This window comes from Strigops habroptila, chromosome 18 (assembly GCF_004027225.2).
Source record: "Strigops habroptila isolate Jane chromosome 18, bStrHab1.2.pri, whole genome shotgun sequence".
NCBI classification, from domain to species: Eukaryota; Metazoa; Chordata; class Aves; order Psittaciformes; family Psittacidae; genus Strigops; species Strigops habroptila.
In genome coordinates, this window is record NC_044294.2 from 5,387,063 (window position 1) to 5,414,655 (window position 27,593).

The following is a 27,593-nucleotide window of genomic DNA, read 5'->3' on the forward strand; positions in this document are numbered from 1 at the left end:
CGCCGCCGCCGCCGCCATGTTGGGAGTGGCACCGGCGGAGCTCCCTCTCCCCGCCGAACGGCTGCGACTTGGCTCCTCCCGCCGGTCTCCCACCGCCCCGCAGCGGCGGCCGCGGCCCCGCCCAGCACCGCCCGCCCGCCCCCCGGCGGACACGGGCGACCGGCCGGCGGAGAGCTCCGCCCCTGCGCCGCCATATTAGGTGTGGCGCAGCGCTGGGCGCGGCCATGTTGGGAGCGGCGCTTCCGCCCTCCCCTGGGGCCGCCATGTTGGGAGTGGCAGGAAGGGGATGGAGGGGTCGGACCCCAAAGAGAAGGGGGTGAAGCCTCAAATGAAGGGGTTTTGGGGGGCTCAGACCCCAAACCAAGGGCTGTAGAACAAGTGAACCCTCAAATGAAGAGGGTTTGGGGTCTCAGACCCCCAAACCAAGGGCTGTAGAACAAGCGAACCCTCAAATGAAGGGGGTTTGGCAGCTTAGACCCCTCAGAGAGGGGTTTAAACCCCAAGTAAAAGGGTGGAGAGGGGGGTCAGACCCCAAAAAGCAGGAGCCTGGAGATGCTCAGAGGGTGCTGAGGGTCCTCTTCCAAATAAACCTCCCATAAGCCAAAAGTGCTTCGTTTTTCCTAATAGTTTAATTAGACTTTAATGATTTATTGCTCATCTGCAAGGATTAATATTGCATTCATTAAAAATCATTCATATACAAAATAAACCTCTCCCGGCCCGACGCTGCCACCGCCAGCCCCAGGCTCCCCCTGTGACATGGCTTATAGAGATGGAGCCCTTACGGAGCCAAGGTTCGACCCTAACGTGGAGGGGGAAACGGGGGGCTGTGCCCCCCCCAGGTGCAGGGATCCCCACACAGGGAAAGGGGGAATGATCCCAGTCCCTCCCTGCAGGAATCCATCCCAGCGGGAAGGCTGCGGGATGGTGGAAGGGACCCTTTGAGGCAAGTGAAGCCCAAGTCCAGGAAGAGAAGAGGGAGGCTGAGAAAGAATAATCAAAGGACAAGGAGGTGGAGAGGAAAAGAAGAGGGTGATCCGAGCCATGAGCATCCCTCCCCTTTTCCTCCCATCCCCACAAAGGAGCGTTGCACCCCAAAACCTGCAAAGCCCCAAGGAGGGACCCAGCACCGGGGTGGCTGGAGGCGAAGGAGCAGCATCTCCATTATCCATGTACCGGGAGATGCCGGCAGCCGGGATCCTCCTTCCCTCCGTGGCTGGGGGGAAACCCACAAAAGAGGATAAAAAAAAGCCAAGAGAAACCTCACCGGGGCTGCAAGGAGCTTCCTCCCCCCTCCCCGGGACAAGCTGCAAGAGATGGAGAAGAGAGAGATGTCACCGGAGAGGATGAGGAAGGGGATGAAGGAGAGCGGGGGAAACGCACTGCGCGAGGGCAGGGGCAGCGATGGGGAGCAGAGGGCTCAGTCTGTGGCCAGCTCAAACCAGAAACACCCCCCAATAAACCCCACCAGCCACCCTTCAACCCCCCCCCATGCTTCTTGGGGCCGCATCCCTGATGCTTTCCCTCCTCCCTCCAAACCATCTCTGTAATAAGGATCCGAAAGGAAAAGCGGAAGAAAAACCAAACCAAACCCTGGGTTTAACTCAATTAAGGTGCAGTTTGGCTAAAAACCACCATGAAAAACCCTAGGAGAGATGAGGGTAATGCTGGCTAAAGCAACCCCCCATCCGAATTCAGATTAGCACCCTGAAACGGTGACCTCCCCCCCTCACCAAAGCCACCTCGGCACAAAGGACAGGCTTTGGAGCCAGGCACCCAGCCTGGAGGTGGCCAGCAGGCGCCACTCTGCTCCCAAGCAGCGCTCGGAGCATTGATCTAGCAGCTAAAACTGGGCTCTTTAAGGCAATTTAGAAGTTGCAGATAATCCACACAAAGAAAGGAACAAAAGGTAACAGGTAAAAGAGCATCTCCGGATCTGCAGGGCCCCCGCTGAGAGTAACACGGGCTGGAAAGGTGACAAATACCCCCCCCCCCCCAAAACTCAGAACCATCGCTGCAGGAATGAGCAGGAAAGGGAAAAACCCTCCCCAGGAGCCACCAAGTGGCTTCAGCCACATGAAAGCAAGAAGCAAATCCCAGGTTATCTGCTAAGATCAGAGATGTGAGCACATAAAAGGGCAAAACTGGTGGAGGGAAGGAGGGAGGGAAGAAAAAGTGACCTTAAAAATCACATTGGTAAATGTAAAACCAGGTTCTTTTGTTGGTTAAAAAAACAAAACCAGAACGAAAAGGGAAGAAAAAAAAAAAGAAAAGTCAACCCAAATAAAAATGATCTTTAAAAATAATCTCTCTAATGTTGCCTTGTGTGGTCTGGTCCTTCATGTATGGTCCGTCAGTATCTAGGAGAGAAGAGAGGCGATGGTGAGGCCACGGGCGCTTGGGGACACGGCTCTTGGGAGCAAGGGGACAGCCCTGATGTGACGCCCATGAGGTGGGGACACAGCAGCTCCCTGCCCTGGCCACCACTGACCTGTAGTAATTGGGTTTGAAAGGCCCATTCTTGTTGAGTCCCAGGTATTTGGCCTGATCGTCCGTCAGCTCTGTGAGGTGGGCATCAAAGGAAGGCAGATGCAAGCTGGCCACGTACTCATCTGGCCGAGGGGGGAAAGAGGGGATCAGGGGGTGCACGTCACCCACTGCACACCGCTGGGGTGAGGGATGCACTGTAGGGACTCACTGCATGGCACCACACTGGGGCTAACTGGGTGGTTTGGGCCACGAGCACCATGGATTCACTTTCATGTAAACCTATGGCAGAGCTGAGCCCAAGCCCTGGTGCTGAGCAGGGCTGGATGTGCACCAAAAGGCAGCAGGGTGGCATGAGAAACCTGGGAGCTGCAGGCTAAGGGGTGCCTGCCATGCTGCAGAACACCGAGGAACACCAACCTGCACCTATCATAAGGCTGCAGCTTCTGATGCCTTCCCCTGAACTCATCCTCCCTCCCGAAGCCTTTCCCAGCCCAAGGTTTGAGTTTCTCCCTCCATCCAATCCTGCCCGCAGCGACCCCGGGGATGGTGCAGCCCCGCTTCCCTTCACTCACCCATCTTCTTGGGCAGCAGGTACACGTCCTGCTTGTAACGGCCCTCGGGAGCGTTGTAGAGCTCAATGAGAGCCAGAGCCTGCAGAGAGCACAGGGGACCGTGAGCGACGGCCACGCTCAGCACCCACAGGGGCACGGAGCTCTTGGCAGCACAGAGAAGGGTTTGGGAGCCTGAGGGAGTCAAAAGCCATTTCCAAAATGCTTTGAGGGAAAGGCTTCCCCCTAAGGGTACATCCCTCTCTGGGTTCTACCGCCAAAGAGGGAGGACAGAGAGATCAGAGTCACAGAACGGTTTGTGTTGAAGGGACCTTCAAGCTCATCCAGCTCCAACCCCTGCCACGGGCAGGGACACCTTCCACTAGAGCAGGTTGCTCCAAGCCCCTGTGTCCAACCTGGCCTTGAACACTGCCAGGGATGGGGCAGCCACAGCTTCTCTGGGCACCCTGTGCCAGCGCCTCAGCACCCTCACAGGGAAGAGCTTCTGCCTCAGAGCTCATCTCAGTCTCCCCTCTGGCAGGTTAAAGCCATTCCCCTTGGCCTGTCCCTACAGGCCCTTGTCCAAAGCCCCTCTCCAGGTTTCCTGGAGCCCCTTCAGGCACTGGAGCTGCTCTAAGGGCTCCCCTTAAGGAGCCTTCTCTTCTCCATGTCCCTCTTGTGCTGCTGCCCCAGAGCTGAACACACTGAACATGGCTCCCACAGCCTGTCTGCAGCATCTGGGCTTAACCCCACGGCTGCCACTGCTGGTTTGAGGCTGGTGGTGGTGCTCCAAACCCCAAGGCCACCCAGCAGCAGAAGCAGAACTGCATCTCCCCGAGTGCAGGTCCACAGCCAAGAGGCAGGTCTGAAACACAGCCCTGCTTCCCAGCAGTTCAGACCCACAAGTGTGAGGATAATGCAATTCCCACCATCAGCATGGGGGTCCTCCCCCACTGCAGTCCCCAGCCATCGCTCCCCTCCCTGTTTCCAGCCATGGGGGCCTCTCCCATCGTCTTCCATTCAACCATCATTTTCCTTGGAAAGGCAGAGTCACACCAGGGCAAGGCACAGGCTGTGCCCACCCAGCCAACCTCCAGAGCCCCAAAATCAGCCGGGAGGGGAAGTTGTGCTGTAGAAATCCAAGAGTCCAAAGACAAAGCAAAGCCCTGCTTTGAGGTAAGCTTAAACCTGGCCTAGGGGAGCTCTCCAGGGGCTTGCAGAGCTCTGCCATGAAGCCTGGCTCTTTCCATAGACTCATAGCATGTTTAGGGTTGGAAGGGAGCTTAAAGATCATCTAGTGATGATCTTCTTTAAAAGCTTGGAAATATATATATATATCTCATCTGTATTTCAGCTCCAGTGTGGCAGCAGGGCCAGGGCAGTGACTGTCCCCCTGTGCTGGGCACTGGTGAGGCTGCACCTTGAATCCTGTGTCGGTTCTGGGCCCCTCACTCCGAGAGAGACATTGAGGTGCTGGAGCGGGGCCAGAGAAGGGCACCGGAGCTGGTGCAGGGCCTGGAGCACAAGTGTGATGAGGAACAGCTGAGGGACCTGGGGGGGGTTTAGTCTGGAGAAGAGAAGGCTCAGGGGGGACCTTATTGCTCTCTGCAACTGCCTGACAGGAGGATGGAGCCAGGAGGGGGCTGGTCTCTGCTCCCAAGGAACAAGGGATGGGACAAGAGGAAACAGCCTCAAGCTGCACCAGGGGAGGTTTAGATGGAGCTGAGGAACAATTCCTTCCCCAGAGGGTGCTCAGGCATTGGAACAGGCTGCCCAGGGCAGTGCTGGAGTCACCGTCCCTGCAAGTGTTCACACCCCGTGTAGCCGAGGCCTCAGTGCCATGGGTTAGTGGTGGCCTTGGCAGTGCTGGGGCAGGGTTGGACTGGATGAGCTTAAAGGTCTTTTCCAACCTGGTTGATTCCATGATTTAAAAGCTCTCTCCCAGCTGTAACCAGAGCAGCAGGTTCACACCATCACTAACCACATCCCAGCCAAGAGGTGGCAGCTATGGTACCTCTGGCACCGGTGCCATCCCAAGGACCCATCCAACTGCATGTTCCCAGCTTCTTCCACCCCAATGCTCATACCAGGCCCTAGAGCACCCTCCGCCCCTCACGCCCCAGCCCTGCAGGTACAGACCTGAGTGGTGGCCGTGATGGAGAGCACAAAGGTGGGAACCGTGGAGCAGCTCAGGTTGAGAAGCCGGCCCTAGGAGACAGCAAGAGGAGTTTGCCAAGAGCTGAACTTGCCCCCAAAAGCCAAACCAACCCGAGTCTCAAGGCAGGATTCACCTTTACCCCCCTCCTGAGCCAGGGGACAACCACAGCCCAGTGATTCCAGGGCCAGCAGCGTGACCAGAGCATTCAAACTGTGCCTCAGTTTCCATCCTAACCCTTAGCTTTAAGGCAGGAGGGACATTCTGTGGTCCTAGAAAGAACCAGTCCCTCCGACTGCCACAAGAGCTCCAGTGGGAAGAGGGAACACCGAGGCAGTTTGCTGCATGGGAAACCCTGCCACAGGCAGGAGCAGATGGCATTTGGCTGCTAGGGATGGCTCCAGGCTTGGAAGAACAGAGCCAGATGGTACCTTGTGGTACATGTGGTACCTCCCATGCCTCAAGAAAAGGAGGCAAAAAGTAGTCAAGAAAGCCTTTGCTGATCTCTGAACCTCCTCCTGGCACCTTTCGCCCCCGGTTAAATCCCTGTTCCAAACTGTGGCGCGCAGGGATCCCCGCCTGGAGAGCCAAAGCAACGTCGTGGCGCAGCTCTCAGCACACCTCAGCCAGCAGCACCACCCGCTTCCCGTCCGGCCAGATGACGTGATCCACTTGGGAACGGACCCGCTCCCAGGTGAGCTCCGGGGTCCGCAGGCTGGTCTGCAAGAGCAGGAGGAGAGGCTGGGGTCAGGGCTGGGGGGGGACACGGGGGTGGCTGCAGGGGAGGTTGGGGGCAGGCTCACCACGTCGATCTCTGTGTTGGAGTGGCCCATGTTGCACACAATGCAACTGTTCTTCATGCGATCCAGGTGCTCCCTGGTCACAACGTTCTTGTTTCCTGCAGGCACAGAGGGCACACGTGAAGCCAAGGCTGGGGAATATCAACCCTTGGATTTCTCCTTCCATGCACTCGAGTCGGAGAAGCTCAGCTCAAGGCAACAGCACATGAACTTCCACCAGGGGGAAAGCCACATGGGCTCAGTGCTGATCTTTGGTCCCATGAATTAACCAGGAGAGCCCAAAATGCCTTTGGGACACACGGCTCTGGTGCTGCTCCTCCCAGGGGCTGAGGAGGACTGTGGCCAAAGAGCAGATTGGGATGGGATGGGATGGGATGGGATGGGATGAGCAGCTCTTGCCAGAGCAGAGCTATTGCTCTAAGCAGCAGATGACAGTGAGCTCCATCCCCACCTCCTGAGACACCCACTTGGGAACGTCTGCTCCTCCTCAGCCTGCTCCAAGGCTCCCCCATCACCTTCCCCATCCCTACCTGTGCAGGTGATGACAACATCCACCTGACGGATCACTTCACTCAGCTTCACCACCCGAAATCCATCCATGCTGGCAAAAAAGGGGGAGAGGGACCACGATGAGGAGGAGAAGCCTGATCCCTCTCTGCTCCCCCAGCAGCCAGGCCACCCTTCCACACCCACACGAATGCATGGAATCACAGAATGGGTTGGAAGGGAGCTTAAAGCCCATGGCAGGGACACCTTCCACTAGAGCAGGTTGCTCCAAGCCTCTGTGTCCAACCTGGCCTTGAACACAAGGTGTCTATTCCCTGAGATGGAGCCACAGATCCTCGTGGCTCTGCCTCGGCCTCCCCCAGGCTGTGAGGGAGGGCAGAGAGCGGCCGAGGAGCTGCTCACCAGCAGCATGTCCCATCTTACCAGGCTTGGAGGGCGCAGATGGGGTCGATCTCCGTGACGTAGACGATGGCTCCCAGGGCTTTCAGAGCAGCACAGCAGCCTTTGCCGACCTGCGAGGCAGAGCTTCCGTGGGGAGCAGAACATGGGCCCAGCCCCACTGCGGCCCAAGCTGGGAAAAGCCCATCCCGACCATGTGCCTGATGCCTCAGCTCCCCCTCCGAGGCCACCAGCCCTGCAGGAGCTTCCCCAAACCGCTGTGCTCAAAGCCTGTGGAGCCCCAGCACCACGGGAGCCCCCCTAAACCCTCCTGCAAGAGCAGATCAAAGCCAGGCAGGACCAGCACACACTTCCCCAGCCAAAGGGTTCCTGTGGTGTTCAGAGCCACCCGGCACTGATGGGGGGCAGATCCTCCATCCCATGCTCACCATGGGGAGAGCAGAGCTCCTGTAACAGCAAATCTGACTCTTGTCCTTCTCCTCACTACAAAACTAAGCTGAAGTCAGGCTCTCCACACCACTTACCCACACTAACACCGGGTTAACCTGCACATAACAGTGGCTCAGCCCCATCTTCTGACCAGCCAGAACCATCTCCATCCTCACTTCTCACCCAGCTCCAACCTCAGGTCTACTGACAAGAGCCACCAGGGCAAACTGGGGCTGCAACCCACACGCAGAGGGGACCCTGGGGAGGGTGGAAGCACGCCCTTGGTTCTGAAGGTGTCCAGGAAAAGTGGGGACAGGCCCTGGACACTACAGCTCCCAGCACAGCTCATGGCTGGAGCCTCACACACCACCCCGGGGTGCTGGGTGAGGGCCAGGGCAGCCTCTTGGTGCAGCAGAGCTGGGCTCCATGGGGGTCTGAAGAGATCAGTGAGCATATTCCTGCTGGGAAGAGCATCTGCAGCTCCTGCCAGGCCCTGTGCAGCACGGGAAGGTGATGAACACCCCCCAGACAGATGGAGGGAAGGTGGCAGCTCCCAGCTCCATGCTCTTCCAGGGCAGCATCACTTATAAGATGAGGATACAATTCCCCTCTGCCAGAGTGTTACTCCCAGTGAGCTGCAGCCTGACCCCCCCACCTCCTGTGTGCCAGGCTCGGTGACACAGGGTGCTGAACCCAGTGCAGAGCCAGCAGATGGGAGCACCCCTGGGTACTTAGAATTCAAGGTCAGTAAACCCCACAGTTCCCAATAACTGTGGGGTTTCAGCCCAGCTCATCTGCAGGCAAAGTGGGACACAGGAGGCTTTTCTCCAGGCTCACAGCAGGATCTAACCAAGATTTCCCTGGTAACTGCTCATCAGGTTTGATCTACTCCTATATCAAGGGCAAGTGGCCTTTGCAGAGGGAAGCAGGAGGCTGCTGAGCTGAGGGAAAGGCTGACTCACAGCCCCGGCTGCTGCTTGCGAAACTCACCTCCCCATAACCACAAACCACCACTTGCTTCCCTCCAAACATCACATCCGTGGTCCTCTTCAGGCTGGGGGACAGAGAGAGACCTGTGTTGGGATTAGTCAAGCGCACACCGCTGATGGCACAAGCCCCCAAACCCCAAGGTCCTGCAAGCAAACAGCGAGACCAAAGCAGCAAAGAGCCACATCTGTGCTCGAGAGGAGCCAGAGCCCAGCCCAAGGGGGGGAGTGAGAGCAGGGATGGGGAGAAGGGCTGCACTCACCCGTCCAGGATGGATTCCCGGCAGCAATACAGGTTGTCAAACTTCTGTTTGGTGACAGAGTCGTTCACATTCATGGCTGGGACACACAACTTCCCAGCCTTGGAGAGCTGGTACAGCCTGCAAGAGAGCAGAGGCAGGTCAGAGCAGCCAGCAGCAAGCCAAGAAGCCACCTCCAGATGCTCCTTCCCAAAGCTCCTACCTGTGCACGCCGGTCACGCTCTCCTCCACGATCCCTCGGATCTTCTTGAAGACACTGGGGTATTTCTTATAAACCCAATGGGTCAGGTCGCCACCATCATCCAGGATCTAGAGAAGAACACGGAGCAGTCAGGCCTTCCACTGGGAAACACACTTACTGGAGACAGGACAAGGGAAAAGAGATGGAGAACATCTTCAGGCTGGGGGGGCAGTGAAGTGGGGCCAGCACTCCTGGGTTCCCCTCGTTGCCAACAACGTGGAGTGTCCTCCAAAGCAGAGAGGATTTCTTACCCCCTGTGAGGAGCTCATGGATCCTAACAGGGTCTTCTGCCTCTGCTGTTGCTCTGCAGCCTGGAAACGTGCCCAGGGGCAGCACTAACTAAACAGGCTGAGGGCAGAAGGATGCCACAACATTCATGCCCTGAAAGCAAAGAGCCAAGAGGAAAGGCTGCAGGAGCTGTCACAGCCCATTGAACATGTGCTACTGCACCATTAGTGCTCATGGCCCATGCACTGAGGGGTCATCTGCTTCCAGCAAGGGGAAGAGCCCCTGCAGAGACCCCCCCTTCTTTTGGGGACGAGCAGTTGGGGCAGCTCCCATAGGGCAGACCATGGGGCAGAAAGAGGTCTTGTGCTTTCTCAGCTCTTCTTCCACAGCACCGGGCTGTGAGACATCACCTCTGCAGCTCCTGCAACCCCCAAGCCACCTCTGGCTGCCACTCTCCAGGACCCCCACTTTGATGGGGTCCAGAAGCCTTTGTAAAGGCCAGGAACAGCCCCAGCGAGGGAAGGGTGAGGAGCACCCAGTGAGCACCCCGCAGAGGGAGAGCAAGGGCTGTGAGGAGGCGCATTACCATGTTGGCCTGCCAGCCATCTATGTTAACACAGCGGTCAATGCACCACCAGAAGTCATCCTCCGACTCCCCCTTCCAGGCAAACACAGCAACACCTAGAAGAAGAGGAGCATCCTTGGCACCAGCTTGGCAGAGCTCTCTCCTGCTTGGCCAACTCCAAGCAAGGCCCAGACAGCAGAGCCAAGGGGCCACGCAGAGCTCGAACCACAGCCCACACCAGCCTCAGACCTGATTTCACCTTCCCTGCAAGGTATTTGGGCCAAACCACCCCTCAGAGCAGCCAGCAGGGACACGGCTGTGGGGCCAGGAGGAGCTGGAAGGGTTCTGCACCCCCAGGCTCTGCTGCACTCACCAGCTTCTGCCAAGGCGGCCGCCACTTCGTTCTGGGTGGAATAGATGTTACAGGCAGACCAGCGGCACTGGGCACCCAGGGCACACAGCGTCTCGATCAGCACCTGCAGGACAAGGAGGGGAGCAGCAGGCCTGAGGGAGCGGTGATGGCCACAGCACCCCAGGAACATGATGTGACCCGAGGAAGCCAGCAGAGACTCCAGCAAACATCAGCCTGAGGCCACATCGGTGTCAGAACCTGCCCAAGGTGCTTGTAGAGACGTGAAGGTGCCACCTCGGGGCTGGGAAGCTTAAGGGAGTTTCTTCCCTAAGGAAAAGCTGGCCTCGCCCACCCCAAAGCAGCAGCCACTCACCGCAGTCTGGGCTGTGATGTGCGTGCAGCCGACGATTTTAGCTCCAGCCAAAGGCTTCTCCCCTTGAGCTCGTTTCCTGAGGGAGATCAGAGCAGACATGTCTGCAAGAGGAAGAGAGGGGTTAATGGGGGCTTAGTCCAGACCTGCTGCTCGTTCTGGGGGCTCAAAGCTACACCCACCCCACAGCTTTTGCTTTAGTTGTTACAGAGCCAGCAATAAAGCTCCTCATCCCTGTCCAAAACGGGACCAAACCACCAGTGTCATTTGTCACTTCACCACATAATGGCACAGGCACTGCCAAGGACAGTCACCAGCCCTGTGGCAGGGCAGCACCAAGGAGAGGCACCTACAGAAGATGAGAACAGTGCTGGCACATGGAATGCTTTGGGTTGAAGGGACCTTAAAGCTCATCCAGCTCCAACCCCTGCCACGGGCAGGGACACCTTCCAGTAGAGCAGGTTGCTCCAAGCCCCTGTGTCCAACCTGGCCTTGAACACTGCCAGGGATGGGGCAGTCACAGCTTCTCTGGGCACCCTGTGCCAGCGCCTCAGCACCCTCACAGGGAAGAGCTTCTGCCTCAGAGCTCATCTCAATCTCCCCTCTGGCAGGTTAAAGCCATTCCCCTTGTCCTGTCCCTGCAGGCCCTTGTCCAAAGCCCCTCTCCAGGTTTCCTGGAGCCCCTTTAGGCACTGGAGCTGCTCTAAGGTCTCCCCTTCAGGAGCCTTCTCTTCTCAGAAGAGCTGCTCTAAATGTGCCTGGATCATCTTCCCCTTCTAAGGCTTTGGCAGCTTGTGTCTAAAAGCAGCCCACAGCAAAGTTACCCAATCACCCCCTGGAAATGGTAACTCAGCTCCCCACAAGCCCCAGGGGAAGGCCTCGGGACTGTTGGTTTTCATGTCCCAGAAGGTGTTGCAAGATCTTTGCCCGTTGAGGTTTCTCATCCAAAGCCACCAGAACATTAAACCCTGCCAGAGCTCTGCTGCTGTTAGGAAACGGATGCCACCCATCGCTCATATTGTCCCATTCAGCTCTTCCCCACATATCTGCTGATGTGGGGGGGGGAAAGGCAGGAGAGCTGAGGCCGTAGCATGAGTTGTGGGAATGGCCATGGCTCAGCCCCTGCTCCCCACAGAGCACAGCACCCAAACCCCATAACCTCCACTTGTACCTTGCTCAGCGATCTCGATCTCCCGGCGCCCAAACTCGGCCTGTTTGATGTTCTTCACACAGAAGTTGCTGCTGCCTTTGGAGTTGGTTTGTTGCTTCTCTCGGGGGGACACCTCATCATCAGAGCTGTCCGTGTAGGACGCAGCTAAAGGCAGGAGAGGAACAGTGTTACCCCAGCTGTCAGGAGGCTGGGGACCTCCTACCCTCCACGGTTCTGCTCTTTCACTTCCCAGCTTTCACACACATGCACTCATGGCTCAAACTCCACATCTCCTCAACGTCCAGAAGGAATTTTGCACTCTGGTTCTCTAAAACAACCCAGAGATAAGAGGGTTATCCTAGAATCATGGAACGGTTTGGGTTGGAAGGGACCTTAAAGCTTGTCCAGTTCCAACCTTCCACTAGACAAGCTTGCTCCAAGCCCCATCCAACCTGGCCTTGTAGTCACCTGCTAATCAATGCCTGAGCTTCACGAAGCTCCAGAATGATCCCCTCACATCCCAGTACAACCCAACAGCACGGAGCATCCTGACACAGCACCAACACTGGATTTGGGAGAGGACCAACACGGACCAGGAGCCTGGCACCTACCGGAGCTGTAGCTGTCAGTGGAAGACTGGGAGATGGAGCGGGACAGGGAGCGACGGCCCGTCTTGGTTGGGAACTTGGTGAACTCCTGCATGTCATCTGCAAACTGGATTTGCTGTGAGGGGCAGAAGAAGAGAAGAGCTCAATCAATAGGTGCTCCTTGTGGCACATCCTCTTGCCAGGCTACATGGACTCACGGGTCCATTTAATCCACCCCGACTGCTGGAGTCACAGCAATGAGCATCACCAAACGCATCAAGGGATGGATCTGTGGCTACAGATGCCAAAACTGAAGCCCCTTCCTCTGTCTGATCATTTGTCACCCAAAGTTTGACACCTGCAGATACAAAGAGCACCCAGCAAAGCTTCAAACACCCTTTTAACCCACCTCTGCCTCCCCGAGGCTCCTCCAAGGAGACACAAACACGCTGCAGCCTCCGGGCCAGCCCTGTGCAGGCAGAGCCCCTGCTCCACCTGATCCTGATGGATCCCTGCCCGGAGCTGCAGCAGCAGGAAAGCTGGGGTGTTCCCAGCAGAACCTCCCATTCCCGATGCTTCCAGGCTCTGGCCCCGGAGCATCCCACAGGTTAAAAACACGCTGCAGCCTTCCAAAAGGGACACTAAAAGCAGGGAGGGGAAACAAAAACTGGGCAAGAGAGAACATTCCAAGGAGCAGCAGTTGACATTGCATTGGCTTTCAGGCTCCTCTGCATTACAGATGTTTCCATTGGAAGAGAAGGCCTAAAGCAGCCCCAGCTCCCTCCTCCCTCAGCCAGAGGCAACTCAAGGCTCAGCACCTACCACCAGCTCATCAAATCCAAGTGCATTAAGCTGAAAAGAAAGGGGAAAAAATAGCCCCAAACTGCTCAACTGCTGCCTCAAACCCTGTGACCAGCCCAGCAAAAAGCCTCGTTGCTGCTTCTGCAAGAGAAGGAGGCCGGAGATGAAAGGGAATTGGGAAAAGCACCAGGGAATCCAGGCTGATGCCCCCCTCCCCATCACGCTGCTCCATGGGAGAGCCCCACAAAGGGCCCCAATGTGGCCTCTCCCCTCTGAGCACGTCGCTGCAGGATTTAACCCTGCCCCTTACCAGGGGTGAGACATCATTCCAGGGAGTGGGATTAACAAAGCCCCCCACCCCGGGAGCCGGGAGACCTTGGGAAGGCCGGGGGAAACCAAGCTGATGGAAAGAGACAGGCCCCAGCGGCCTCCAGGAGGGGTTTTCCCTGCCACGAGCAGCCCAAAAAGCTGTGATGTGGGAGCAGCCTTCAAGGGGAGAAGAATGAAACTATTTAGTTGAGATGATGCAGGCCAGAAAGGAGGGATGTGCACAGGCCGGGGCGGCTGCAGCACTTGTGTGGCTGTTGGGGCTGCAAATGGAGCCGTGGCTCCTGGAGAAACACAAGTGATCGGCTAAAAGCAGCGTTGGTGCTGCTCAGGAGGGGAAACGGGGACATGAAACCCACTGCTCAGTCCAAAGAGGACACGGGGGGTGATGGCAGTGATTCCAGCATCCCCTCCAGGAATGAGAAGCAGCAGTTCAAATCCATCATCTCACCCAAACATCCCAGATGTTTCTGTGGGTGATGCTGATGAAAGGTTTTTAGCCATCTCCTCCATACTGGATTCTTTACAGCAGGATATCTGCTTCCCAAACCAGGCTGCCCAGCAGACATCCCTGCGATTCTCATGCAAATCCATTGATTCCCAGCCTGGTTTGGGTTGGAAGGGACCTTAAAGCTCCTCCAGTCCCAACCCCTGCCACGGGCAGGGACACCTTCCACTAGAGCAGGTTGCTCCAAGCCCCTGTGTCCAACCTGGCCTTGAACACTGCCAGGGATGGGGCAGCCACAGCTTCTCTGGGCACCCTGTGCCAGCGCCTCAGCACCCTCACAGGGAAGAGCTTCTGCCTCAGAGCTCATCTCAATCTCCCCTCTGGCAGGTTAAAGCCATTCCCCTTGGCCTGTCCCTACAGGCCCTTGTCCAAAGCCCCTCTCCAGGTTTCCTGGAGCCCCTTTAGGCACTGGAGCTGCTCTAAGGTCTCCCCTTCAGGAGCCTTCTCTTCTCCAGGCTGCCCCAGCCCAGCTCTCTCAGCCTGGCTCCAGAGCAGAGCTGCTCCAGCCCTCGCAGCAGCTCCAGGGCCTCCTCTGGCCTCGCTCCAACAGCCCCACATCTCTCTTGTGCTGTTGCCCCAGAGCTGGATCAGGGCTGCAGGGGGGGTCTCCCCAGAGCGCAGCAGAGGGGCAGGATCCCCCCCATGACCTGCTGCTCACTCTGGGGGTGCAGCCCAGCACACGGGGGGGGAGTCTGGGCCAGGCTATGGGGAGCTTGAATCCCACTACCGCATTAATGGAAGGAATGGGAGCGCTAAATGGAGTTTGCAAGTTTGATTTTACAGGTGGTTGGGTGCAGAAGGAGGAACCAGAGGGCACCAAGAGGTGCAGAAGCAGCTCTAGGAAGCAGGCAGGGAGCAGCAGCATCCTCAGGGTGCTGGCTCAGAGGCACCGCTGCAGAGGGGGAAATAAAGAGCAGCCACTTCAGCACCCAAGATTCCCAACCCTTTGCACCCACCTCTCCCTCTGGCAGCCCTTCAAAGCAGAGGGTATCATAAACAGGCCCCATAAACCAGCTACTGGCATTAAACCAGCTTCAAGCGTTAGCTGAGGAATTGTCTCCATGCCAGGGAAAGGTTTCCAAGGAAGAGGTGAATCCAAGAGGTTTCACTGCTCCAGCCCAGGGGGCTCTGTCCTGGCTTACAGCATCTATCCAGATGGCCTCATGGAGCAAAGCTGGTTTGGGATGTGATGGGAAGGAGAGGCTGGGAATGGAGAGCTGCTGCATCCACACCATCAAGACAAGCAAGATACAGCAGCCACCATCATCCCCTTCAGGGAATGTCCATGAGCCAGCCCCAAAGCTCCACTTTTTAGGAGAAAGAGCAGTTCTAGAAAGGGGGAATTTGAATCCAAGGAGAGGGGGAATAAAATCACCACTAAAGAAACCAAGTGCTGAATTAACCACAGTAATCCCCAGCGTGGCTTTACCAGAGCTCAGCTGAACTCCAGAGCTTAGCACAAGCTGCCCTGTCTAAAATTATCACCAACCACTGTGAGCAGCTTCCAAATCCAAGGAATTCTTCACCCATCAAACCCCCTCCAAGCCTGGAAAAGGAACAGAGCATCCAGGAAGCAGCCGAGAGGAAGATGAGGGAGGATGCGGGTGCGAAGCGGCCGACGGGGGTGACCATGGGCCGTGTTCCCATCCACGTGCTGGGCTCCGGAGCTGCATTAAGGCAAGGGAGAAAATCCCCCGGGATTAGGGGGATTTCAGCTTGTCATGGGAATCAAGGAACGGGATCCCCATGCGGGTGAGGCGGTTGCAGCGAGGGGGAACTGGGAGCGGGACTGTCCCATCGCGAACACATCCCAACCTTTTATCCCGCTGGAAGCAGCTTTTCCAACCGGGTGGAGCACAAGGGTTTGAGAGCAAGGAAAATATTTTTCCAGCCCAGCAATTCCTGAGCGAGGAGGTAAAAGGCGGCAGCAGGCAGTGCTGTGCAGAGGAACAGGGCTGTTTGCCAGCACCAGCAGCCCCTTCCAGGCGGAGACGGGGCCGGGGTCCTGGGACCAGCCCTGTGTCAAACAAGCAGCTCCTTGCTTGGCACAGAATGGGTTTTCCGGGAGAAATCCTATAGGAAAACACCCGGATCCGACATCTCCTGCCAAGTTCTCACCCGCAGCACTGCTCCCTGCCCGCTCCCCACCACACCTGCCAAGCCAGAAGGACATTTTCTCCCCTTGCGAAAGCCGGTGTGTCCGTACCCATTCCCGTGTGGATACCACATTTCCCAACAGTGAGGCTCAAATCACCCTTCCCAGTGCTGGGGCTGGGCGGGCAGGATGGGAGCGAGCATCATCCTTGCTGATACATCCTTGCTTGCAGGGCCACGCACTGACCCAGTCCATGGGGCTCCATGGGGGAACGGACACCGGGAGCAGCTCCAGGCTCCCGTTTCCCACCACCAGCTTTGCCTTCTAAACCCTTTGTGATGCTTATTTCCCATTAGGGAATGGAATTCCTGTGCCAGGAATGATGGCACAGCCACAACAGTGACAAAGAAGTGCCCTTACAGCCCTTTCCGGCCTGGAATGGGCTGGGAATGGGGTCCCAAAGCAGGCTCTGCGCGTCACCCAAGGTAAAAGGGCACTGCCACGCTGCTGGGGCAGCCCTCACGTGTCCTGTCTTTTAGGTTTATCCTTTCCTTGTCATTCCTGGAAGTTCAGCCAGATTTCCAGCCCAAACCAGCTCGGATTGTGGAGGGTTTGGAGGCTGTTCTGCAGACCTGGAGCCAGGCTCTTTCAAACACAAAGCGATCATTACCTGCACAAGGACTGATCCTCCCAGGTAGCTCTGGCTGGTTCCTCGCAGCGACCTGGGTCCTGCCCCACTGAATTTGGCTGTTCCACAAGCAGCCGGGGCCTGGAGGGCTCCCTGACCTCCCCACAGCCTCCTGCCACGCTGAATCCCTCAGGATGAGGGGCTGAAGCCACCCCAATCCTGCTCCCCACAGGTTCCCAGCGCCTGTGCCCTGGACTGGCCCCAGTCCCACTGTGACCAGGGCACTGCTTTGTTTAGAGGACTTGGTGTCCTCAGACCCCCCCTTCCCTGCTGCCAGGCTGGGAAAGCCAAGCCCCATTCCCACAGGACAGTGTCTAGACATGGCAGGGATGCCATCGCAGCCCCCAGCCCGCCAGGGGACACGGCTCCTGCTCCATGACCCGACGGGACACAGGGATTTTGGGGTGGGAAGCAGCAAAGGGATGTTTTTAAGCTTCCTCTCCCTGTGAGGTTACCCAGCCCTGGAGGGCTCTTTCTGGACCACAGCATTCCATAAGGACTGAAGGAAAGGTAAAATCAAGTACTCAGAGCATGGGGATTCCTAAGGCTCCCACCCTGAGCACTCACCATCCTCACCCTTGAACCACCAGCAAAGGGAAGGGGCTTGAGGTGGATTTGGTGACGTGATTCCTAAACCAATCCCATTTTCCCCCCTCCAAAGGAAGCCAGCACACACCTAGATGACAAGTGGCTGCAGGAAGCCACATTCAAGCTCCCAGGCCACCAGAGAGCCAATTCAAATCAGCTCAGCACCAAAAGAGACCCCAGGCAGGGCACAAGGCAGGGGGGAGGCAGCAATGCCCACGGCCTCAGGCCCAGCACACTGCAGGGGTGCCAGAGGAGCGGGTGGCAGTGGCTGGAAGTGGCACAATCCTGGTTAGAGAAGTTCCATGGAAGAGCAGGGACCTGCTTCTGCTCCAGGGGTGGCCTTTGCGACAGGAGGACTTTCTCCTGATGGATCCCCCAACCCAAGCCTTTAGAACCCCAGCCTGGTTTGGGTTGGAAAGGACCTTAAAGCTCCTCCAGTCCCAACCCCCTGCCACGGGCAGGGACACCTTCCACTAGAGCAGGTTGCTCCAAGCCCCTGTGTCCAACCTGGCCTTGAACACTGCCAGGGATGGGGCAGCCACAGCTTCTCTGGGCACCCTGTGCCAGCGCCTCAGCACCCTCACAGGGAAGAGCTTCTGCCTCAGAGCTCATCTCAATCTCCCCTCTGGCAGGTTAAAGCCATTCCCCTTGGCCTGTCCCTACAGGCCCTTGTCCAAAGCCCCTCTCCAGGTTTCCTGGAGCCCCTTTAGGCACTGGAGCTGCTCTAAGGTGTCCCCTTCAGGAGCCTTCTCTTCTCCAGGCTGCCCCAGCCCAGCTCTCTCAGCCTGGCTCCAGAGCAGAGCTGCTCCAGCCCTCGCAGCAGCTCCGGGGCCTCCTCTGGCCTCGCTCCAGCAGCTCCACGTCCCTCTTGTGCTGTTGCCCCAGAGCTGGATCAGGACTGCGGGGGGGGGGGGGGCTCCCCAGAGCGCAGCAGAGGGGCAGGATCCCCCCCCCATGACCTGCTGCTCACTCTGGGGGTGCAGCCCAGCACATGAGGCCGCTGCTCTGCTTTGTGGGTTGGAACCCAAGGTCTGTGCCTGCAGCTCCCAGGGGGTTCCCAGGGCAGGTTTTTCCCCCTGGAGACGCAGGGACCTGCCTGGCTCTTTCCCCGACACCTCCCTGAGCAGGAACCTCAGCAACTCCGGCCTGGAAAGCTTTACCCTGCTCCTGACAAGGAAATAGAGGCACTGAATGTCCTGGCAAAGCAAAGCAGCCAAGCCCTGATCGCAGCCTCCATCCTCCACAGAAGGGCTGCTTGGGTGAAGCACTGAGGAAATAACCCAAACCAAAGCCTCTGGGAGTCCAGGAGGTGAATCCCAAAGCTCGGCACAAAAGCAGCAGCAGGAGAGAAACAGGCCCATTCCCATTCCAAGCGTGAACAGGCTGGAAAACCTCAGCAAGAGTTCAGTCATTGTAGGAATCGCTGTAAATGCCAGTCATAGGAAAAACAAACGGGAGGCGGGATTAAGGGAAATAAACGGGATTTGGAGTGCCCGGCTGTTAAACAGTAACTGGGAATAACGCCTGCCTTAGGAACACCTTGAGGCCAAAGGTGTGCGGCCTCCAGCAGGAGCGGGGGAAAGCTCCCTGCCAGCAGATAAGGAATCTTGTCCTTGGACTGCAGGAATTGAGGCAAAGGCTCACTCCTGCTTTAACACAGAGGGATATCTCCTTCCTAGCAGGAACAGCAGAAGTCCAGTCCCCGGGATCACCTGGGATCCTTAATGGTGGTGAATTCCCATTGTGCTTCCCAGGATAACCCCCCGAGGCCGGCACGGGCAAACATCACATCCCACCCTCAAACCAGCCGGTTTAAAGACATCCCAGACTTCCCACCTCTGGATTCATGGGAATAGGATAATTAGGATTAACTGGAGTTACCTTGCTGGGAGTGTTGCAGGGGCAGGACTGGGGGTTAAACCATTGGCAGTGGCTTGTGGGCAAACCGAGGGCTTCAGCTGGAGCTGGAAGCCCAATGGAATGTGGTGGTGTCACAGCTGAGGGGGAATCATCCTGACTTAGCAGGGATTTTGACTTCCTTGGAAAGCTGCTCTCCAAGCACAGCTCTCCAAGACGCTCAGAAGAGCTGTCGGAGCTTGTTCAGCTCCACCACATGGGCCTGGGTTAGCCACAGAAAACCCCAATTTGAAACCCCCAAGCCTGATCCTGAAGCAGTTTGGGGGCAGGAATCCACCTACCTGGCACCCTGGGTACCCCTTTTTGCCTCCTTTTCCCCCCAGACCTGACTTGCACAACCACAGCAAGACCAATCTTTTGGCCTTTCAAGAGGCCCACGCAGCAACCACCACCCAGGCACAGCTCCAGCTACGCAGCAGAACATCCCAATGCTCCAGCTCTAAGAGAAGATGCTCAGCAGGATCAGCGCCTAAACAGGAGCCAGCCCGTTTGCAACGCAGCCCCGGGAGTCAGGAAACACAGCTCTGCAATAGGAAAAGTGGAATTACATCCTCCCCATGCCCCCTGCCCTGCCTGACCCCCCCAAACCCCTCGCAATGGTCACCTAGAGCTGCCCATTTCTCATTCCCCACCAGTTTGCAGCCCTGGAAAACACTTTGATTTTGCTGTGTCTGGTTATAAGTAAGGGAGGAGAGAAAGCCCAGGCTCCAGTTTAGGCTCTTCCCTGCTCAGGACTCAGAGGAATCACTATTGGGATGGACAAACATCATCCTCCTGGACACCAACTCCTCACATCAGAGCAAAGCCGACCACTTCCTACAAAGAGGGCTGAGCCAGTTCAGCCCCTGTCTTTCAAATGGAGCAGGAGGGATAAGAAGCGATATCCCTGTGGGAATGTTTGGAGAAGAGGTTGGCTAATGCAGGGAGACATGGGCTGTGCTGCCCACAAGAGGCTGACAGCTCCAAGGTCAACAGGGATGGCCCAGATGGTCTCACTCCAGGTTGGACACAAGCCTCTCCCCACGGTGCGAGAATGTGCCACATCCTGCAGGGAGCTGAAAGGAGGAGAGGCACAAACCAGCAGGCACAGGTTGAACCTCAGCCTGGGTCAGGGAGAGGAACCCAAACCCTGCCCGTCAGCAAGGCAAAGCCCTGAGGAACCTCCTTTCCAGGCTGCTCCCTCCCGTCTCCGGGCAGGAGGCTGGAAGGAGCAACTCCCTATGCCCACGCCTTGTAGATAAACCAGGTTCCTACAACCCCCACCCGAAGGAGGGCTCTGGAATCAAGGCAGCTCCTCTGGCAGGTCCTGCCAGAGAACTCCAGGTCCAAAGGAAGCAGCCAAAGGGAAGCTGGACCCACCTCCGAGCTCACCCCAATTACAACGCCGCCTCTTTGACGAGCTGGAACATCGTGTCCTCGGCCACCTCAGTTCTTTTGGCTGTCACCAACCTGAAGTAAACAGATTCTGCAGCAGCAAGAAGGCTGTTACCAAGGCCACCGTATTGATCCCAAAGTGTAATTAAAATGCACAGTTCAAGCAGCTCAATGTGACACAGGGCACCCGGGGCAGCCTCCCGAAGGCATGAATAGCCTCAGCGCCTGCATCCTGCTTTCCCATGGGCTCCAAAACACACCCCGAGTGGCAGCTTTCTCTCTGCACCATCAACCAGGATACCCCAGGGCTTTGCTAAGAGACTCCAGCAGCCCCTGCTGAGATGGTAACAAGCTGCTCCTCCTTGGTGGGACACTCCAATGCTCCTACAGCAGCTCCCAGCCCCACAGCTAGAGTAAGAGAAGGCTCCAGGGAGACCTTAGAGCAGCTCCAGTGCCTAAAGGGGCTCCAGGAAACCTGGAGAGGGGCTTTGGACAAGGGCCTGGAGGGACAGGACAAGGGGAATGGCTTTAACCTGCCAGAGGGGAGATGGAGATGAGCTCTGAGGCAGAAGCTCTTCCCTGTGAGGGTGCTGAGGCGCTGGCACAGGGTGCCCAGAGGAGCTGTGGCTGCCCCATCCCTGGCAGTGTTCAAGGCCAGGTTGGACACAGGGGCTTGGAGCAACCTGCTCTAGTGGAAGGTGTCCCTGCCCGTGGCAGGGGGTTGGAACTGGATGAGCTTTAAGGTCCCTTCAACCCAAAGGGATTCTGTGATTGATCCAACCCATGGTCCTGCTCTGCAGAAGTGTTATCACAAGGTCCTTTGCTCCCTGCAGCTCCCTGGAGGCAGCAGCAGGTCCTGGGGCAGTCACCTCGAATGTCAGCACCATCTGGTGAGCGCAGGTGGGTCAGAGTGCCCAGATAAGCAGCCCTGATCAAAGGGCTCAGCAGGAAACACACCAACCCCTCTGCAAACGGCGCCGGCAGGAAACTCCCCATGATAAAAGACCCAACGAGGCACCAGCAAACCCCAAACACCCCGGGACGAGGCACTCACCCTCTCCTCAGAGGAACCCCATGGGCAGGATGCTCACCTGCACAGCCCTGCGTGAAGCCAGTTGGTTATCCAGAAGGATCAACCCCAACCTGCCCTTGAAGAGCTGCTTTGCAGAGCAAAACTACCCCAACCTCGAGCGGGGAGCACGGGAACGTTTGCACCCCTTGGAAAGCGGGGTGAAACCCCTTCAGGTCCCAAAGGAAGCATTGGGGATAGGCTGAAGCAGCAGAAGAGGAGCTGCATTTTGGGAAAGGCCTAAAGCAAACACCCGTGCTGCCAGCACACTTCCCACGCTCCAGAGCCGGCTCCTCACGTGGGAAGGAGGCAGCACCCAGCACCATGGGGCTCACGGGAGGAGCAGCGCTGCTCAGATGGGTGCCCCCACCTCCCCCCCATCCCAAGATGACAGGAGATGCTTCTGAAGGCTGAGCAGAATGAAGAGCCAACTCCTCTCCCACCTCCAAAGCAGAGTGGAAAGCCAGCCTAGCTCACGGGACTGCAGGAGGAGGAGAATGGAGATGCAAAAGCCACACGCCCCAGCACAGATGAGGATGAAGATGGAGTGTGTCAGAGCCCTAAAATCTCCTTTCTTCTGCTCTCCACTTCAGCAACTTAATGAAGCATCTTCTGGCCTTGCAGCAGTGCTGGGTCCCAAGTCAAGCCTCCCTCTGGACAGTCATGAGACCCTCCAGAAAGCCACAGTGATGGGAAGGACCCAAAAGTGACTTGTAACAGAAATCAGTGCTGTTAACACAGCCCCAGCAGTGTCCCATCTGCTCATCTCTGCCCAAAACACCCCCTGGTTTGCTCTCACCATGGGGCAGGGTATGACCAGCTCAGCTTGTGAGCATCTAACCACAATGTGGTCACGACTTAGGGTTTTCCTGCACCCCAAGGGAGGCCAGACCCATCCCAGGTAGTCCATATGGAGCGGGATGAGCCGTTCAGCTCATCCCAGCCCGAGCATCTCATCATGAGGAGGGAAAACCACAGTGAGAGGAGAGGGAGAAAGCAAAAGAACAGAGGATTTGGGTAAGGAAGCAAAGAGTTGAGTGTAGGGCAGCTGGTTAAACAAGCAGGGGAGGAGGTGGTTGGTGGCCCCTGCCCTGCACAGAGGCAGAAGGAGGATTTATGGGCAAAGGGATGAGTTTAAAGAGAGGAGGAAACCGAGGAGCTCTGTCAGTACAAGCAAGGACAGCGTCAGCTCCCTGCCAGACCCAGGTGGTAGCACCCAGCCTGGCAGAGCTGCAGGGACCCGAGATGACTTGGGATGGAGGAAAACAGGGCAGAACAGCGGGCTCTGGGAAGAGGCTGTGGCAGGGCAGGGAAGCAGCGGGATGCAGCAAGGTCAGGGCTGCAGGAGAGCAGCTCTGCAGGCGACTGCACCAGCCAGCGGCAGCAATGATGCTCTGGCAAAGGCAGCCAGCCCCCCCCCGGGCTCCATCCCCCTCTTCTCCCATCTCCTGCCACCCCCATGCCAACAGCACACAGCTCCTACCCCTGCAGAGCTGCAGCGCCGTGCATTAGCATTCCCTGCCACACAGCCTCAGCGGGATCCCTCCGGAGCCGGCATCCGCAGGGACACAGCACCAACCCAAACACACCCCCCGCGGCCTCCAGGCTCCTTGGGGCACGGAGGTGCTGAGGAGGGCTCAGCACCCCCCGAAAGCAAGGCTTCAGCCCGTTTCGTGCTCCAGGCAGGCTGCATGAGTAAGCAGATCTGTGTGCAGGGCGGCTGTGTGGCTGTGTGCCTGCACCCAGGAGCCCACCACACGCCTCCCGAGCCCCAGGAGACAAGGGCACAACAGGGATCAGGTGAAGTGACAGACAGGGACAGCGCTTGCCAAACCCCCCCCACACACACTTTAGGTCCTTTCCCACTCAAGGGCACCCACGGCTCGGCTCCGAGTTTAAGGCTCCAGCACGGACATGGATTGGGAAAGCAACTGCTGTCAAGGGCACCCAGTCTCCAAGGAGGCAGAAGGATGCGCCGATGCAGAGGTGAGGAGCTGGAAGAGCACAATCTGCCCTTGAGCTCTGCCATCAGCCCCTCACCCCTATTCACTTAACCCGGCCAAGCCTCTTTCCAGCCCCCGCCAGCCCCACCAAGGCACCCACTGGAGAAAGGAGAAAGCATCACCCACCTCTGCCCTCACCCCACTCCCTGCCAAAGAACAGCCTTGCTCAGACCAAAGCTGGTGGGGTTTTGCTGACAGCCCCACTTCCCATGATCTGCACTGAAAAGGGGCTTGGGCAGAGCCAGGCAACCCCGGCTCCTCAGGGAGAATCCACCCCATTCCTGCAGACAGGCTCCAGCTCCATCAACTCCATCTACAGCGGCTCCTGCTTAAACCCAGAGTTGATCATACTTGATCTCTTCATCTCTTACCTCCTGCTGTCTCACTTTTCCACCTTACCCAAGCCCCTGACAAGAGAGGAAACAAAGATGTCAGCAATCCCTTGGGACGGCTGCGCAGCTCCGGGTGCTCCCGCTGCACCAACGTGCCTCCAGCTCCATCCAAAGATACTCCCCGAGGTCTGAACAGGACACGGGACACGGTGGCTGTGGCCCTGCACGCTGGCACTGTCCCCAAGCACCAGCACGAGTGAAGGCTCCTCTTTGAAAAGCCATTGAGCAGCAGGTCACAGAGAGGAGCTGGAGCCTGCCCTAAGCTTGGCCACATTCCCACCCTCCCCATCTCCAAATGCAAACCGCAGCAGGAACGGTCAAGGAGCCTAAAAAGCCAGGGAAGGAGCTGCTGCTGCTACCGGGATGGTGGTAAATCATCATCCCTCTCAAGCATCTTCTCCACCGGCCTCTGACCACGCTGAGAGCTCCAGGGCCAGAGAGCACAAAAGTCCCTTTGACTTGCATCAAAACAGGAGTTTTAAGGGTTTAATTGGGATCCTGCTTTGAAGGGATCCGAGCTGCGGGCACTCAACGTCTTATCTCAGGAGGGTAATTCTCCCTTCCTCCTCCTTTTACTCTCCTGCCAACGCCTCTGCTATTACCCAGCCTATTCACAGGAACTAGCCAGGCAAGAACAGTAGCCACAAGCACTTTGTCCTTGACCTCAACCACATCACAGCTCCCCAAGCATCTTCCTGCTCCTGATGTTCGCAGCCTCAAGCCTGGTGTGTCGCTTGGGGCACCTTTAACATCATCGCCCAGCCAGGAACGGCTGCGGAGTCCGACTGAGGCTCTGTGCAACCAGCCTGTGTTTACAGCCCCAAAATCAAGGTGATAAAACATCCAATACCCCCCCAAAACACGAGGAAACTTTGCCTCTGAGGGTGCTGGATTGATTCCCGCCTAGAAATACATCACATTTGGGTTCAGGATGCATATTTGGGCCCTATAAGATACTGCAAGGTGGGTAGTTTGCTCTCCTCAGTCAACTCCGGCTGCAGCCTCGCATTGGGAGCTCTGAGGAAGACACCAGTAATGAAAAGGTAAAACCAGCCCCTGAGTTTGAAGTGTGCTGAGTACGACTGGATGAGGCAGATCCCGGCTCCACATTCCTCTGCTCCTTCCTCCAGGCTATGTCCAGAGCCTGGATAAACAGGGCAGGGGCACAGGGAGAACATCCAACTCCTGCTCCATGGCAGCAGCCATGAGCCTGCCCGAGGAATGATGCCCCAAACACAACCATGGGGGTCAGACGCTCCCTTCACCCCACACAAGAGGGATGTTCCCTTAGGGAAGGGAACGTTCACATCCCCTTTGCCTCCCCAAGGAGGCAGCGGCTGCAGCCCCGCAGGGAACACGCTGTTCAGCACAGCGGAACCTCCGGCCGCAGCAGGATCTGGGCAGCCCAAATCTCACCTCAGTGCCAGGCCCAGGTCAGCAGCACCAGTGCCAAGCAGTTACCAAGCCCAGCAGGTCCCCAGCGAGCCAGGAGCACAGGTCTCTGGGTGCTCACCCACCTTAAAAGACAGTTCCCCAAGTGAGTGGGGGTCCTGCACCCTGCCGCAGCCAGCGCTCACCCATTGCACCCCACAAGGGTTACACAAGCACCAGGGGGTGCAGCACTGGGAGATCTTTGGAGCTCCTGGGAGGACTTCAAGGATGAAAGGGGTGCAGAGGAGCCTCAGGAGAGCTCAGCACCAGCAGCCTCATGCCCGAGCCCAAACATGCTCCCACCCGCATCACCCATAGAGTTTGGGGCACCCTCTGCCCCAAAATGAGTTCACAGCTCCCGGTTTCCTCCTGCTGCCCTTCAGAGTCACCTCCAGCAGCATCTCCAGGTCACCGCTGCCCTATTTAACAGGTCCCTCCACCATCCCCACCGCAGAGCACTGTCACCCCCTCACGGTCCCACCACGAAGGGACCCCCGACCTCAGCTACCTGTGCCCTTGCTCGGGTCCCCCGGGGACCCCCACACCGGGTCCCACCGTGCCGGTGCCAGCCCCCCATCAGCACCCCTATTGCCAAGGGGCCCAGCACAGCCCGCTCTGTCCGCAGCACCCAATTCCAACCCATCCCACCCCAAACCGGGCCAGCATCCCCCGTCGGGCACCTCCACCCTCGACGCTCGGTACCAGCCGCCGGTACCGACCCCTTTGCCCTCCACTGAACGGGGACAACCCCCCCCCGTCCCCGGTCACCCCCAAACCCGACCAGCTCCCGCTTTCCCATCCCCATGGGGCTGCTCTCCCCAGCGCCGCTCCAACCCCAAACCGGGGGCTGCTCCCGCCGGTACCGGTGCCGGTACCTTCTTGGGGGCCTTGGTGACGGTGGCCATGAAGGAATACTTCTCGGCGTCCTCCACCTCCTTGGCCTGCTTCACCTCCTCGCCGCCGGCGGGCTCCAGCACCGACATCGTGAGGGGAAGGAGGAGGAAGCGGCGGCGGAGCGGGCCGCGGCCGCCCGCGGTACCGGGCGAAGCGGGGCACGGCGGGCAGGCGGAGCGCTCCGCTTCGGCTCGCTTCGGCTCACTTCGGCTCGGCTGCGTTCGGCTCGGCTCGGCTCGGTTCGGTTCTGTTCGGCTGGCTTCGGCTCGGCTCGGCTCGGCTCGGCTCGGCTCGGCTCGGCTCGGCTCGGCTCGGCTACCGCGCTGCGGCGGGGACTGCGGCCGCCGCTGCTCTCGGTTTCAGGGGCGTGACGCCGTGACGTCAGCGCGCGCCTCCCGCCCCCCTGACGTCAGCACGCGCCCGCCGGGCAAGTGAGGCCACACGGCGGCGCCGGGAGGAGCGGGCGCGGCGCTGTGGCGCCCCCTGGCGGCGGGAGGCACCGGGGGAGGTCCGGGGTGGGGGGAAGGAGGAGCCGTGGGAAAAGCAGGGAATAAATCAGTGCCAAATGAGGGAGAGGACGAGGGTTTCCCGGAAAATCAGGGGAAAGGAATTCTGAGGAAAGAAAGGGAAAATAACTGTGGGGAAAAAAAATATAAATTTAAAATAATACAGGGAAGGAAAAGTAAATCCTGGGGAAAAAGAAAGTGAAAATTGCAGAAGATGGAGAAATCGGCAGGAAAAATCACCCCGGGAGGGATGGCTCCAGCAATCACCCAGCCCCGCCGCGGGGGCTTGCAGCGCTGGGCATGGGCAGAGCGGCCTTCCTCCCCCCCTCCTCCTCCTCAGCATCATCACTGGGGTGCTCCACCGTGGGGTCCACGCCCGCCCCTTCGATTGAGGCAGGGACTCCCCCACTGTCCGTGGGGCCGGGGATGCTGCACCCAGCCGGGAGCCTCAGAACACCCGCACCCCTCCAGCAGCATGAGGGTGCGGGCAGGGAGCAGGCAGGGTGCAGGCAGGGTGCTGGGGGCAGGCAGGGGGCAGACAGGGAGCTGGGTGCAGGCAGGGAGCAGGCAGGGAGCAGGCAGGAAGCAGGCAGGGTGCTGGGTGCAGGCAGGGAGCAGGCAGGGAGCTGGGTGCAGGCAGGGAGCAGGCAGGGAGCAGGCAGGGTGCTGGGTGCAGGCAGGGTGCTGGGTGCAGGCAGGGTGCTGGGTGCAGGCAGGGAGCAGGCAGGGAGCAGGCAGGGTGCAGGCACAGCTCCTGACACCAATGGGTGTCCGTCTGCCCAGCCCATGCCTCTGTCCCCACTGAGACGCATCCATCTGTCCCCTCCGAGCATCACCCCCATGTCCCCAGTGGGCTTTGGGATGGGCTTGTGTCCCCATCCCAGGACAGGCAGGAGGCAGCAATCCTGCCCGCAGGGCGCCCTGACCCCGTCC

The 27,593-nt window shown here is 58.2% G+C and overlaps 1 protein-coding gene across 2 annotated transcripts; it reads right to left on the bottom strand.

Moving 5' to 3' along the window:
• Nucleotides 1-610: 610 nt before the first annotated feature.
• On the bottom strand, nt 611-26,537 carry AHCYL1 (adenosylhomocysteinase like 1). 2 transcript variants are annotated; one of them, XM_030473224.1, is made up of 17 exons: nt 26,136-26,537; nt 12,092-12,203; nt 11,502-11,645; nt 10,334-10,434; nt 9,982-10,084; nt 9,630-9,724; nt 8,777-8,883; nt 8,578-8,694; nt 8,319-8,382; nt 6,924-7,012; nt 6,524-6,594; nt 5,997-6,091; nt 5,815-5,913; nt 5,178-5,246; nt 3,063-3,141; nt 2,492-2,612; nt 611-2,360 (listed from the first exon to the last, which is right to left on the bottom strand). In XM_030473224.1, exons 1-17 carry the CDS (start codon nt 26,241-26,243, stop codon nt 2,354-2,356), a joined length of 1,581 nt encoding a protein of 526 aa, XP_030329084.1. In that variant the 5' UTR covers nt 26,244-26,537; the 3' UTR covers nt 611-2,353. The 2 variants fall into 2 exon arrangements, with proteins under 2 accessions (XP_030329084.1, XP_030329085.1); XM_030473225.1 differs by lacking the exon at nt 26,136-26,537 and adding an exon at nt 25,363-25,478.
• Nucleotides 26,538-27,593: the final 1,056 nt, after the last annotated feature.